A 14,436-nucleotide genomic window follows, 5' to 3' on the forward strand; every position below is an offset into this window, starting at 1 on the left:
ATATATTATTTCATGACAGACATTTATTTTGTTGTGATAGATTTGAATTGGCTCTTAGCCTGGACTATTTGCTGTACTTCATTCATGAATTTAGTGACTTGGAACGGTGAGATGTGACATACAAATTTAATAAGTAAATAAATTTGAATATGTTTAAGATACAGACATATTCACATTAAGTATTTTGTGGTTCTTTGGTTGTTCGAAAATATATAATAGGTTTTAAAAGAAGAACACCGGAAGCAAGCTAAGAAAAAAATAAGAATAAAAACTAGGAAACGGGCAAGAAATGATGGATGTGTGGTAGAAAAAGTAAAAGAAATTACTTTTGAATATATATTAATAATGTATACCATTAATAGAATTATATAGGTTGGAAAATTACCTTGTAAATTAGATATATAGAATTTGTATGAGAGTACTATGAAATGTATATTTATATGTATATGTATAAAAATGTGATTAGCAGTGAAAAGATATAATTCAATAATTCGAGATTAGACAAAGAAAGAAGATACTTTAATGAAAATGTCTATTAATAGAATTATAAGGATTGAATGATTGGAAAGAATATGAATAGATGTACATTAAATGCTTGAGTGATTGTGATTGATACTAGAAGTTTAAATACTCAATAATGAAAGAAGGAAGGATCACGTGTTTGAATATTAGAGTGATATGGGAGGGGAAAGAAAAAAAAGGCTAAAATAAGAGGTAGAAGTAAGAGGGGAATAATAGTAAAAACAGACACTAAAATGTTATAAAGTATGGAAGAACTAGGAGAAGGTTTAGAACTGAAGGACGATAGTAAAAGTTATGTGTTAACAAAATAAAAAATGAAAATGAAATGTAATTATTAGGAATATTGTTATGTTTATTTGTATTGAAATGTATGATACTCAGGTATCACACCATCCAAGCAATGAGATGTATAAAATAAAATATAAAAAACTTGGATTAATATATATGTCTGTTTGTGTGTGTGTGTGTGTATTAATCCAAGTTTTTATACATACATACATACATACATACATACATACATACATACATACATACATATATGCTGGTTTTGTTGTATTCGGGTCTTTTCCCGTGTAAGATTGAGATTGTCTTGGTAACGTTTCAGCGAGGTCTCACTTGCCATCTTCAGGCTGGGTTTTGGGCTTAAAGTGTGATCGGAGCTGCCGTCTTTCTGTAAATCTTGGGGGGGCGGGTATGGAGTGCTGGCTTTGTTTCAGTAAGTGGAACGATACCTCCCACCTACCAGACATCTGGAAACCAGCCCTAGTCAACAAACGAGCCCACCAAGGCCGTTACAACACGAAACAACAATAGACACACAGCCAGCACCAATCAGCACCAATCTACCAGACATGATACATATATGTAAAATATAAATAATATACAGAAATGGGTGCTTTTTAATGACCATGGTTTAAATATTTCTAGAAAATTCCTCAAAGGTCTAAATAATGTCTGTTCTACAATAGTATAATTTTTAAGTGTTCTCCAGGGTTTTCTCACCTACAGGTCAAATATTTCAATTGATTTTATTTTGCATTTGCTCATCTTCCAGATTTCTTGAACATTACATATTTTATTTTCTGGAACAATTTGAGTCATACATTGTACTTCTTTTCATTCCTCATTACCACTTTTGTCAAAAGAAAGAGAAAGGTAAGTCCTACTTGCTCATTATGGAGCCACAATTCGGAATTCAATCTTCTTAGTTTAAGTCAAATAATGTGCTTCTCAAATTGCACCATCCTGGTTCTCGGTTTTGTATAATGTATCTCCTTCAAGTCACGGAAGTGAAAGATCTCTATCTGGCTTTCCAAAGGAAGAATTGAAAAAAGATAAAAGAATTCCAGTTGAGTGGCGTGGTGGAGCTCTCACCTTACAATCAGGAGTCTGTGAGTTAAATCCTAGGTAGAGGCAGATATTTCTCTCTCACGGCACAATGAGACTATATCTGCTGCAAACTCCGCATTGGTGACAGGAAAGGCATCCGGCCAGTAAATACACAGCTCTATTCAGTTGCCCTGGCTCCACCTTGCAAGGGATATATTAAGGGGTCATTAAATGACAAAGAAGATGATAAAAGAATTCCTGGTCAATTGACAGATTTGTGCGCTCTAATTACTGCAAGATTTGCATTTTGGGGAACAGAACTGGAGTCTGCCCAATAGCTGGGTTGTTGTTGTGAGGGAATTATGCAGCTGGTGTCCAAATTAAGACAGAGACACTGATAGTAGTTTTATATAAACTTATTTAATATCCATATTTACAGCAAACAAGGTAGGCTCATCCCTACATCCTGAGGTAAATCTCAGAACAGCATACACAGAAGAAAAAGGGAAAAATCGGGAACTCCCCCTTTACACCCAGCAACCAATCATAATGTAGACTGCCTCATGCAGAAACCCGCACTCTCCAACCAATCAACTATCACTGTGTTCTGGTCCACTGTGCACTTTACTGTTCCAGCTTTTAAATTAAATTTGAAGCTGGGCTCCAAACAGCCTTGAACTGTTGGCATTACATGTCGGATGGAGTTTTTCTGTTTAGAAATCTATCTAGCCAATCTTGCTTCTGGTTATTCCATTTCAACATCTTCCCCTCAGGACGCTGCTATAGGGCATTGTATGCCAACACAATTAAAACACTTCCCCCATGCCATCACTCGGCTAAACAGCCGACTCCCGCACCACTGACTTCTGCCCAAAGATATTTATCCATGTAGTAGACAGTATTGCTATTATCCTTGTCAATTTCTCATCTCTCCTATTACCTTCTATGGGTATATTGTGTAATCAATTATTGTTTTCTGTTATGATATATGAAGTGTATGCACCGGAGACCCTTTCCTTGTGTGTCCAAAGCACAGTTGGCCAAAGAATTGTATTCTATGTCACTAGATGGCGCTCTACAGAGAAGCAATACTCGTGCCTAGAAAGCCGTGAAATACAGTACAGTAGTGGCGTTGTTAGTCTGAAGCGTGGGTGGGGAAGGTGGGGGTAGAGGCTTGAGCTGGAAAAGTTGAAATGATAGAGTAGTGGATTGATAGAGAGGATGTGGAGGAGAGGAGGCGAAGGATAGAGGAACTTCCTCTTCCGCCTGACCCACGGGAGGAGGATAGTGTCGGCGGAGCCTCTTGTGCCGTTTGGAGGGTTGAAGCGGCGGCTGGAAGGTGAGTGGAGGGCCGGTCGGAGGAGAAGCCGGGAGCAAGTCGGGCTGTTCGTTTTGCTCCATGTTGTAGCAGCAGATAATCAACTGTGCTGAAATCCGTCGCCTCCTGCATATCCCCCCCCCTCCCAGCCCAATTTGATTCCACCAGAGCTGCAGGTTTTAAGTTTCCTGCAATTTTCTTTTGATTGGGAGATTTCAGCTCTACCGCCACTTTTAGGGTGGATTCCCTGTGTTTCTTATGAGCCTGTTGCTCTGTTTGCAAGGGAGGAGATTCACAGACAACACCGCTGCTTTAAATCTTGCAGAGGCTTTAGCATTTCAAAATCAGAATAGACCTGGGAGGGACCTTGGAGGTCTTCTAGTCCAGCCCCCATCTCAAGCAGGAGATCCTATAAGATTTCAGACAAATGACTATCCAACCTCTTCTTAAAAACTTCCAGGGATGAAGCAGAACCTCTGAAGGCAAAGCTGTTTTACCGGTTAATTGTCTTCACTGTTAGGAAGTTTCTCTTTAATTCCAGGTTGTTTCTCTCCTTGATTAGTTTCCATCCATTGTTTCTTGTCTTGGCCTCTGATGCTTTGGAGAATAATTTCACCCCCTCTTCTTTCTGGTAGCCTCTCAAATACTGAAATACTGGTATCATATCACCTCTAATTCTTCTTATCTTTAGACTAGCCAGACCCAAATCCTGCAATCTTTCTTCATATGATTTAGTCTCCAGGCCTTTGATCATCTTCCTTGCTCTGATACAAAGAATGCTGCTCTGCTTTCTCTCTACTGCCTGTTACTTCCTTGCTATCTTCACTCTTCAGTGAACCGACTGCTTCCTTTACTTTTTTGGTTATTTATATGTTGAAATAAACGTTTTTTTATTGTCTTTGACATTTGTTCCAAGTTTTTGTTCATTCTGAGCCTTTGCTTTCCTGAGTTCATCTTTGCAGGTTCGGGCTACCTGCTGATATTCTGCCTTAGTTATGTGTCTTATCAGAGAGATCTTTATGCAGTCATGCTGGTGTCTTCACGGATTTCTTGTTTTTCTTTTTTAGTGGTATTTTGTTGCACTGGGCTTTTATTATCATATTTTTCAGTGTTTTCCTTTTTTCTTGTTTTCCCCTTCAGGATTTTTATCCAGGAAATTTGGTTTAGGGTCACCCTGATTTTGTTAAAATCAGCTCTTCTAGTTTAAGACATTGGTTGGATTATATTCTATTACTTGTGTTTGCATTCTTTTGAATTCCAGTATGATGTGGTCACTTTAACACAAGGTTACACCAACTTCAATTCCTTCTATCATTTCTTCTCTATTAATAAGAATTAGGTCCAGTTTTTCCTCTAGTACCCTCCTCTACCTTTTGGAAAACAAAGTTGTCAGCTAAATTGGTTAGGAATCTGTTCGATCTCCCACTTACTGCTGAGTTCGTGTCCCAGTTGATATCAGGGTAGTTAAAGTCTCCCATTACTACTCCTGGTAAGTTTCCTGCATACAATTGATAATTTATTAGCAAAGAGTTCATCTATTTCTTCTGCTTGGCTGGGTAGCCTGTAGTATATTCCTATAGCAATGTCATTTTTCTTTTGTTTTATATTGGCCCATATGAATTCTAGGAGTTTTTCATCCTTATTTTTGCGTTTTACTGTAGAGTTGTAGTGATCTTTTATATATAATGCAAATCCACCTCCTCTTTTGCTAGGTTTGTTTCTCTTGAATAGTTTGTATCCCTCTATCAGGACATTCCAGTCATGAATTTCATCCTACCAAGTTTCAGTAATGGCAACAATATCATATCTACCTTCACGTACTAATACTTCAAGTTCACCCTGTTTGTTCCTTAACCTTTCAGCGTTAGTGTATGGGTGTTTCTTCTTTTATGTAGTATGTATGCTCACATACTGTACCTCTTTCATTTTGTAGACAGAAAATACACATGGATATTCTACATTCATACATATGTTAGACACAGATAGAGGGGTGTGTTTCTGTATTTTTGGTGACTATATGTGAATCCGTGTGTCTATCCTCAGTATTTCCAGGTATCTATATGATTATAACAATTTACACTGCTGACAATTTGTGATTTGCATGAGTCAACAATAGAATTTCATGATTGTGTAAATATTTGAACTTAGTCTTTTATGTCTCATAATGAATGGCCATGGTTAATCTAGCAGTTTGGCATGTTTACTTTTTCATTGTTATGTGTCCTTTTTTTCTTGTTTCCACATCTTGAAACCCTATTATAAAGAGTAATTAAAGCATCTCTTTTATGTGCATCTTATAGGCAAAGGGAATGCCAAGACGAGCCTTCTGGACGGCAGAGAATCAGAAGCAGCTTTAAAAAGGAAAGCGAATCCAGTACACAGTTTTGTGGGGAGGAAGCACTCATTCCAGGCAATAATGTAGGGCTCACTCTGTGAGGAAACAAACTGCTTGAACCATCCAACAAGAGATCAGAAATATTTTTGACCTCCTGAAGAATCTAGGACTATCAGTGACGGAAAAGCTCCATAGAAATGCATGTTGTGGGGAAAGCGCAGATTGCAAATCAGAGCTCATTATGCATCAGAGAATCCACACTTGTGAAAAACCATACAAATGCCCCGAATGTAGCAAAGTCTTTCGCTACACTTCCCAACTTACTGAGCATAAAAGAACCCATACTGGAGAAAAGCCCTACCAGTGCTCACAGTGTGCCAAAAAGTTTAGTAAGCATGCCAACCTGGTGATACACAAGAGGACTCACACCGGAGAGAAACCGTATAAGTGTCCAGAATGCGGGAAACGTTTCAGTCAGCATTCCAACCTGGTGATACACCAGAGGACTCACACTGGGGAGAAACCATATGAGTGTTCGGATTGTGGGAAAAGTTTCCAGCAGAATTCCAACCTGGTGATACACCAGAGGACTCACACAGGAGAGAAACCCTACGAGTGTTCAGATTGTGGGAAATGTTTCAGTAAGAATTCTAACCTGCTGATACACCAGAGGACTCACACAGGAGAGAAACCATATGAGTGCCCGGACTGTGGGAAAAGCTTTAGTCATAATTCTTACTTGGTTATACACCAGCGAACTCACACTGGAGAGAAACCGTATGAGTGTCCAGATTGTGGGAAAAGTTTCAACAATAATTCTAACCTTGTGAAACACCAGAGAACTCACACAGGAGAGAAACCATATGAGTGTCTATACTGTGGGAAAAGTTTCAGTCAGAACTCTTGCCTGGTGATACACCAGAGGACTCACACGGGCGAGAAACCATATGAGTGTCCGGATTGTGGGAAAGGTTTCCAGCACAGTTCCAATCTGGTCATACACCAAAGAACTCACACAGGAGAGAAACCATATGAATGTTTAGTTTGTGGGAAATGTTTCAGTAAGAATTCCAACATGGTGATACACCAGAGGGTTCACACGGGAGAGAAACCATATGTATGTTCGGATTGTGGGAAATGTTTCAGTAAGAATTCCAACCTAGTATCACATCAGAGGACTCACACAGGAGAGAAACCATACGAGTGTCCAGATTGTGGGGAAAGTTTCAGTCATAATTCCCACTTTGTGAAACACCAGATGACTCACACAGGAGAGAAACTGTATCAGTGTGCGAAATGTGGAAAAAAATTCACTCGGAATTCTAAGTTAGTGATACATCAGAGAAGTCACACAGGAGAAAAACCATATCAGTGTCCAGATTGTGGTAAAGGTTTCAGTCAGAATGCCCATCTGGTGATACACCAGAGGACTCACACAGGAGAGAAACCGTATAAGTGTCCAGATTGTGATAAAAGTTTCCAGCAGAATTCCAACCTGGTGGTACACCAGAAGACTCACACGGGACAGAAACCGTATGAGTGCCCAGACTGTGGGAAAAGTTTTAGTCGAAATTCCAACCTGGTGATACACCAGAGGACTCACACAGGAGAGAAACCATATGAGTGTCCAGATTGTCGGAAATGTTTCAGTCTTAATTCTGCCCTAGTGACGCACATGAGGACACACACAGGAGAGAAACCATATGAGTGTCCAGATTGTGGGAAAAGTTTCAGTCAGAATTCTACCTTAATGATGCACCAGAGGACTCACACAGGAGAGAAACCCTATGTGTGTTCCGTTTGTGGGAAATGTTTCAGTTATAATTCCAGCCTTGTGCAACACCAGAGAACTCACACAGGAGAGAAGCCATATGAATGTCCAGTATGTGGAAAAAGTTTCAATCATAATTGCAACCTTGTGAAACACCAAAGGACTCACACGGGAGAGAAACCATATGAGTGTCCAGATTGTGGGAAAGCTTTCAGTTGGAATTCTGATCTGGTGAGACACCAGAGAATTCACACAGGATGAGTTCTTGGATTGTAGGAAAGGTTTTAGTTGGAATTCCCACCTGGTGGAATAATAGGAAACTGACACAGAAGAGGAGCCCTTTGAATGTCCCAATTGTGGGAAAGCTTTCACAAGTAGGTCTAATCTAATCAATCATGTCAGTTTACAAATAGATCAGAAGCCATTCAAATGCCCAAACTGTGGTCAGTGTTTCGGTCACTACTCTAGTATTATTAAGGACAAGAGGACTCATAGGTGGAAAACCATCAGCTTTCTGATTGGAAGGAAAGCTTGATGGGATCTTAGAAAACTTTCACAAGGATATTCATTGCTTGTTTTCAGCTTGCTGGATTATTTTCAGCCAAAGAGCCAAGTTTATTTTAGACATGAGAGATTCATCCAGAAGAAATGCTCAGACACAAGAGGATTTCCTTGCAAAAATCAGTGAATCAGTAAATGAGAATTAGAATTTCAACAAGAGTTTACTGAAAGCATAATAAGAAGCTAAATATAACTGTATAATTAGAATATTCCTAAGGCATCAAACCATTCCTACTGTATCAAATATGATATTACAGAAAGGGAGGAATCCTGGAGGTGCAGTGGTTAGAATGTAGTATTGCAAAGGCAGTAACCATTCCAAAATACTGGTAGTCCTTGGCTTACAACCATTCATTTAGTGACCATTCACAGTTACAATGTCACTGAAAAAAGTGAGTTATGACCCTTTTCCATACGTAGGACCATTGCAGTGTCAACATTCAGATGCTTGGCCATTGATGGTTGCAATGTCTTGGGGTCATGGGATCCCCTTTTGTGACCTTCTGACAAGCCAAATCAATGGGGAAGCCAGTTTAACAACTAGAGTGATTCACTTAACAAATGTGGCAAGAAAGGTTTTAAAATGGGGCAAAATTCACTTAACAACTGTTAAGTTGTTGTGATAGGCTCTAATTGCCCCTCAGCCTGGACTATTTGCTGTTGTTCATTCATTTTAATAAGTAAATAAATAAGGATGCAGACAGATTCACATTAAGTATTTTATGGTTGTTCGGTTGTTTGAAAATATATAATAGGTTTTAATGCCTTCATTTCATGTAAAATATAAATAATATACAGAAATGGGTGCTTTGTAATGACTGTATTTTAAATATTTCTAGAAATTTCCTCAAAGAAAGGTCTAAATTATCTTGACTGTTCCACTACATTATAATTTTTAAGTGTTCTCCAGGGTTTTTTCACCTGCAGGTCAAATATTTCAATTGATTTTATTTTGTATTTGCTCATCTTCCAGATTTCTTGAACATTTGTCAAAAGAGAGAGAAAGGTAAATCCTACTTGCTCATTATGGACCCGCAGTTCGGAGTTCAATCTTCTTAGTTTAAGTCAAATAATGTGCTTCTCAAATTGCCTCATCCTGATTCTCGGTTTTGTATAATGTATCTCCTTCAAGTCATGGAAGTAAAAGATCTCTATCTGGCTTTCCAAAGGGACAATTGGTTTTCCTGTAAAATATGAAAAAAGATAAAAGAATTCCAGTTGAGTGGCGCGGTGGAGCTCTCACCTCATAATCAGGAGGCTGTGATTCAGTGGTGGGTTTCAAATTTTTTAAGAACCTCTTCTGTAGAGGTGACCTGCTTTGTGGGAGTGGCTTGCCGGCCATGTGACTGGGTGGGAGCGGCTTGCCAGCCATGTGGCTGGGTGGGAGTGGCTTGGCAGTCATGTGACTGGGTGGGCGTGCCAACTTGTAAAATGTGGTGAAACTCACTTAACAACGCTCTTGCTTAGCAACCAAAATATTGGCTCAGGAACTCTGGTATTGAAGTGTGCAAGTCTTAAAGCTGTCAAGTTACAAGACCCTTGCACCCCTAACCTTTTAGAAAAAAAAAACCCTAGGGGTGTTCAAACTTGGCAGCTTTAAGACTTCTGGACTTCAACTCCCAGAAATCCTCCTCTGGCTCTTCATCTTGATGATGTGCGGACGGGCGGGGGTGGGGAGCTGGAACCGGTTCTAAACGGCACTGTAGGTTTGTGGAACTTCTTCTATAGAAGAGGTTTGAACTGGCAGGAACCCACCTCTGCTGTGAGTTCAATCCTAGGTAGAGGCAGATATTTCTCTCTCGGCACAATGAGACTATATCTGCTGCAAACTCCGCATTGGTGACAGGAAGGACATCCGGCCAGTAAACACTCAGCTCTATTCAGTTGCCTCGACTCTACCCTGCAAGGGAAACATTATGGGCTCATTAAACAACAAAGAAGATAAAGCAATTCCAGGTCAGTTGACAGATTTGGGGGGCTCTAATAAACGGCAAGCCTTCCATTTTGGAGAACTGACTGCAGTCTAGCCAATAGCTGGGTTGGTTGGTGTGAGGGAATTATGGAGCTGGTGTCCAAATTAAGACAGACGCTGGCAGTAGTTTTATATAAATCTATTTAATATCCATATTTACAGCAAACAAGGTAGGCATATCACTACATCCTGAGGTAAATCGTCAGGTAAATCTCAGAACAGCATACACAGAAGAAAAAGGCGGGGAAAAACGGGAACTCCCCCTTTACACCCAGCAACCAATCATAATGTAGACTGCTTCATGCAAAAACCTGTACTCTCCAACCAATCAACTATCACTGTGTTTTCTTCCACTTTACTGTTCCAGCTTTTAAATTAAATATGTGAATAGCTGGGCTCCAAACAGGCTTGAACCGTGGCATGAAATGTTGGATAGAGTGTTTCTGTTTAGAAATCTATCTAGCCAATCTTGCTTCTGGTTATTCCATTTCAACATCTTCCCCTCAGGATGCTGCTATAGGGCATTGTATGCCAACACAATTAAGACACAAGGATAGTTTCTTCCCCCCGTGCCATCACTTCGTTAAGCAGCCGATTCCCACAGCACTGTCTTCTGCCCAAAGATATTTACCCACATGGTAGGCTGTACTGCTACGGTATTATCCTCGTCATTTTATCCTCATCTTTCCTACTACCTTCTCCTATCAGTATATTATGAGATCAATTATTGTATCTTATGATTTATGATTTCCTTATGATGTATGACTATCACTTTGTATGTACATTGAGGTGTATGCACTGGAGACCATTCCTTGTATGCCCAAAGCACATTTGGCCAAAGAATTGTATTCTATTCTTTCCAATTTTTGATTTTTTTTTCTTTCAAATTTCATGTCTTGACTACAAGCACTGAGTTTCTCCACCTTCCTTTTTACACCTTTCATTTTCCATAAAGATTTGTGTCCAATGGCTTTCTGAAATCCAGGTATACTATTACTTGGACCCACAGAGCATTTTGCTGATCTAGTATTTTAGGCGCTTAAATAAGAAAAAGGCAATAAGGTTTGTTTGGCACAATCTGTTTCTAATAAACCTGTGATGGCTTCGAATTTAAAAAGAGAAAAGAGCCTCTTTCTTGGCTCAGGATGCCAACCAGGAACTGCTTTGTATGCCATCTTTCTTTTTTATATGTAATTTTTTATTTTTGAATAAACACAAACAGACAAAACACAACAAACACCACAAAAATATCTTCCATTACAAATTGTAAAAAGTGTGTCAATTGGTTACAAAGAGCTTTCGTGCATCCCTTCCACAGTCATCACCTACAATTCATATCAAGTTATATATTTTAAATCAAATATATTTATATATATATTACTATCATCATACCTCAATTTTCTATAATTGTTTTTATGTCTCTTTATGTAAAATATTCTAAAATTTAAAGCAAAACCACATGATGGCATTCTGTTATCTATTTTCAATATCATCCAGCAACATTACATCTTTATAACACTTTCTAAATAAAAATTAATTATGTTTAATAACAAAGTTTCTAGACCTCCTTTCTTAATCACTGTGTACAATTTATATCCAATTTCCCTTTTATCGTGTCAATGCAAATATTACATTATCATTATCAATCATTTATTTCACAATATCCATCATTTCATTTTTTTCTTTTTTTGGTCTTAGTTTAACTAAATGATCACCATTTAGAATTTATACCAAATTTCCTCTTATCAAACCATGTGTACATTGTTATAATTATCAATTATTTATCTAACTATATCCATTATCACTTTATTTTTAACATAATGCTCTAATTTTAACTAAATTTGATTAATATTTTGTTATTAGTTTTCATATCTCAACCTGTGTCTTTCCAGTAATAGTGTAGTCTTATGTCTTTTGCCATTTGTGGAATTAGTCTTCTGGTTATTTCTTAATCAAATTTGTGTGCACTTCTCTTTGCAACTTATTGTTTTTTACATGTCTTGTAAAATCTCGAGACCCTCCATCAGTTGCTTTAATCAGCTTATCTTTGGGTATCAGTAGTGCTTTTGTGAAAGTTTCTCCCCTTGAACCCATCAATTCTTCTCTTTTTCCTTCTTCTATACCTTGAAATCTGAGGTAGAACTCCTTTCCATCTATCTTCCCTTTCCATGTTCCACTCTTTCCATCTCCAACCACACTCAGTTCACTGTCAGTATCCACAATTATCTTGCCTCTTTGTTGATTTTTCCCTTGGGTTTTTAGGACTCTAACATCTACTTTTTCCATTTGCTGGATATCTTCAATTTTTCCAGTGAATTTTACTGCATTGCAATCTATATTTTCCAATATCTTCTCAATTCTCTCTGTTGTTTCTAATAATTTTTGAATTTCAAACATAATCTGTTGTAATGTTATGGTTTCTTTTTGGTGTTGTGCCATTCTTCCAACTAGTAAACACTGCCACTCTAGTTTCAAAACAAGGTTTTGTTTTCACTTCTCTCCAGCTGCCAAAGAAGCATCCAAAGAGCACCTGTATAAACCACCAATACTCTTCTCCTTATCTCTTCTGTAAACAAGCTGAAGACTTTGAAGTGCAAAGTCAAAATGATCAAAGAGAAAAAAAAGAAAGCAATATTTCCAGGACTCAACCTCCAACCTCCAAGTTCAGCGGAACTTCTTTTCCCTCTGATGTTACTACCCTCTTTGTATTCCTTATATATCTTCTTTATATTCCAGGCTTAAAAGAAACAAAATTCTTAAATGGAGCAAAATAAAGAGAAAAAACCCATCCAAACCAATATTATAAAAATAAAGAAAAGATTTAATCCATAGGTAAAAAAAGAAATAGAAGAAAAACCAATACTCTCACTTTAAAAAGTAGGAAATATTTGCAAAACTTCCATAAAAAAAGGATAACTCTGTTCAATATACTTAATTTTGCCGCTTATTTTCTTTTCTTTGCAAGTTTGATTTTTTTTTGGGGGGGGGCAGTCTTTTTTATAACAATAAAATTTCCTCACCAGATGGACACACTTTCTCTTTCCGCTTTCCTCCCATTGCGGAGCTGTCTCAACCAGCAGCTTTTGGCTGCACATTTGTCGCCGGCAAGAAGAGATTCTCTTGGATCAATCAGGGATTTTGCGATGTCCCTGAGATCAACAAGACATACTCTTCCCTGTCACTGTCTCTTTGGGACGGTTTAGGTCCAAAAGGACCGTCCAGCGGCAAAAAAAATCAACTGTGATTTCAGAGCTCCAAGATCGCACATTGTACTGTTGCGACGTCTGCTCCTGTCTCTGCCTTTGTATGCCATCTTGAGGTCCTGAATAAAAAAGGAATCAATAAAATTTATTCATTTTAATTTATTAAATGTTTATGCCTGCTATCTGATTATTACAATGTCATAAATAGCAGTATATAACTATAAGGTTAAAAACATCAAAACATTTGGGGCATATGTTGGGGTTATTTTTTTCCAGATTCCTCCGTACAACAGAGCTCAGAGCTGAAGTGGTCACTATTACCATCCCTACTTTATTAGATCTGCATTGAAAATGGCAGCTTAGGGTGTCCCTCTAAAAAGGTCAGCCTGGTGATTTAACAGACCATGTGCTTTGGTGGGGATGTCAGGGTTCGATTCAGAATATACTCTGCATTCTGTGTGTTTCCTTTTTTAATTAAATGAAAAGCCCCTTCCCTTCCCCCTGTAAATCGAGAGGAAAGAGTAAAATTAAAATTGGAGAAAGTAAAAGCTGCAATTAGGGATCACAGTAGGGGTAAAGAAACACAACAGGGATCTAACACATTATTATTGTTAACTGATAAGGTATTTGTTATCTGACCCTGACTTCCCCTTCGAATTTCCCTGCCCCCCACAGTTTAAATCCTACTTTATTTTTATTTATTTGTATCCCTCCTTTATTATTTCTTCTTCAATTTAGCCACTCTAAAGTCATCCTCAAATACTTACACTTTTTACTATTTATTTATAAATGAAATTTCTGTAGTCCTACCCTGCCCCCCAAAGCAATGGTGGGCAGTATATAACAGGACAGGGACGCCTTACGCACAGTCACTCATGCGCTGGTGACGTCTCGCCTGGACTACTGTAACGCTCTCTACATGGGGCTTCCCTTGAAATGCACTCGGAGGCTACAGTTGGTCCAGAATGCGGCCGCGCGGGTAATTATGGGGAGTACCAGGTACTCCCATGTGACACCTTTCCTGCGCGAGCTGCACTGGCTTCCTGTGGTCTATCGGGTGCGTTTCAAGGTTTTGATTACGATCTTTAAAGCGCTCCATGGCTCAGGACCTAGTTACTTACGGGATCGTATCCTGCCCCATACATCCCTGCGACCAATTCGCTCGCACAGAGAGGGACTCCTCCAGGTGCCGTCCACCAGACAGTGCCGAGGGGCGGCGCCTAGGAGTAGAGCCTTCTCTGTGGCGGGCCCAGCCCTGTGGAATGACCTCCCTCCGGATATTAGGACTACCTCTGACCTCCGCTCCTTCCGTGCAAAGCTCAAGACCCACCTTTTCCAAGTAGCTGGCCTGGCTCAACCATAGTCTGATCATATCGCTCCTGACGGGTTTTTTATTTTTGTAATTTATTTAATTTATTTAGGGGA

General features: G+C 38.9%; 3 protein-coding genes across 10 annotated transcripts in view; all 3 read left to right on the plus strand.

Annotated features, from left to right (window-relative positions):
* The window catches only part of LOC309385203 (uncharacterized protein), a 123,624-nt gene that overhangs the window by 40,682 nt on the left and 68,506 nt on the right, over positions 1-14,436 (plus strand). For 2 of the 5 annotated variants that reach the window (XM_081939411.1, XM_081939410.1), the window contains exon 2: positions 5,470-8,803. In XM_081939411.1, coding sequence (XP_081795537.1) covers positions 5,746-7,536 — 1,791 coding nt within the window. In that variant the 5' untranslated portion in view covers positions 5,470-5,745 and the 3' untranslated portion in view covers positions 7,537-8,803. The other 3 variants (XR_014174182.1, XR_014174183.1, XR_014174181.1) reach the window with 3 other exon arrangements.
* The window catches only part of LOC309385210 (uncharacterized protein), a 61,517-nt gene that overhangs the window by 16,001 nt on the left and 31,080 nt on the right, over positions 1-14,436 (plus strand). The window lies entirely within an intron of this gene.
* The window catches only part of LOC309385195 (uncharacterized protein), a 195,724-nt gene continuing 184,412 nt past the window's right edge, over positions 3,125-14,436 (plus strand). For all 4 annotated transcript variants that reach the window (XR_014174178.1, XM_081939375.1, XM_081939378.1 and 1 more), the window contains exon 1: positions 3,125-3,170. The gene's annotated coding sequence lies outside the window, so the exon portion shown is untranslated. The remainder of the gene's footprint in view (positions 3,171-14,436) is intronic.

Source organism: Natrix helvetica, assembly GCF_964273705.1.
Source record: "Natrix helvetica genome assembly, chromosome: 1".
Classification (NCBI taxonomy): Eukaryota; Metazoa; Chordata; class Lepidosauria; order Squamata; family Natricidae; genus Natrix; species Natrix helvetica.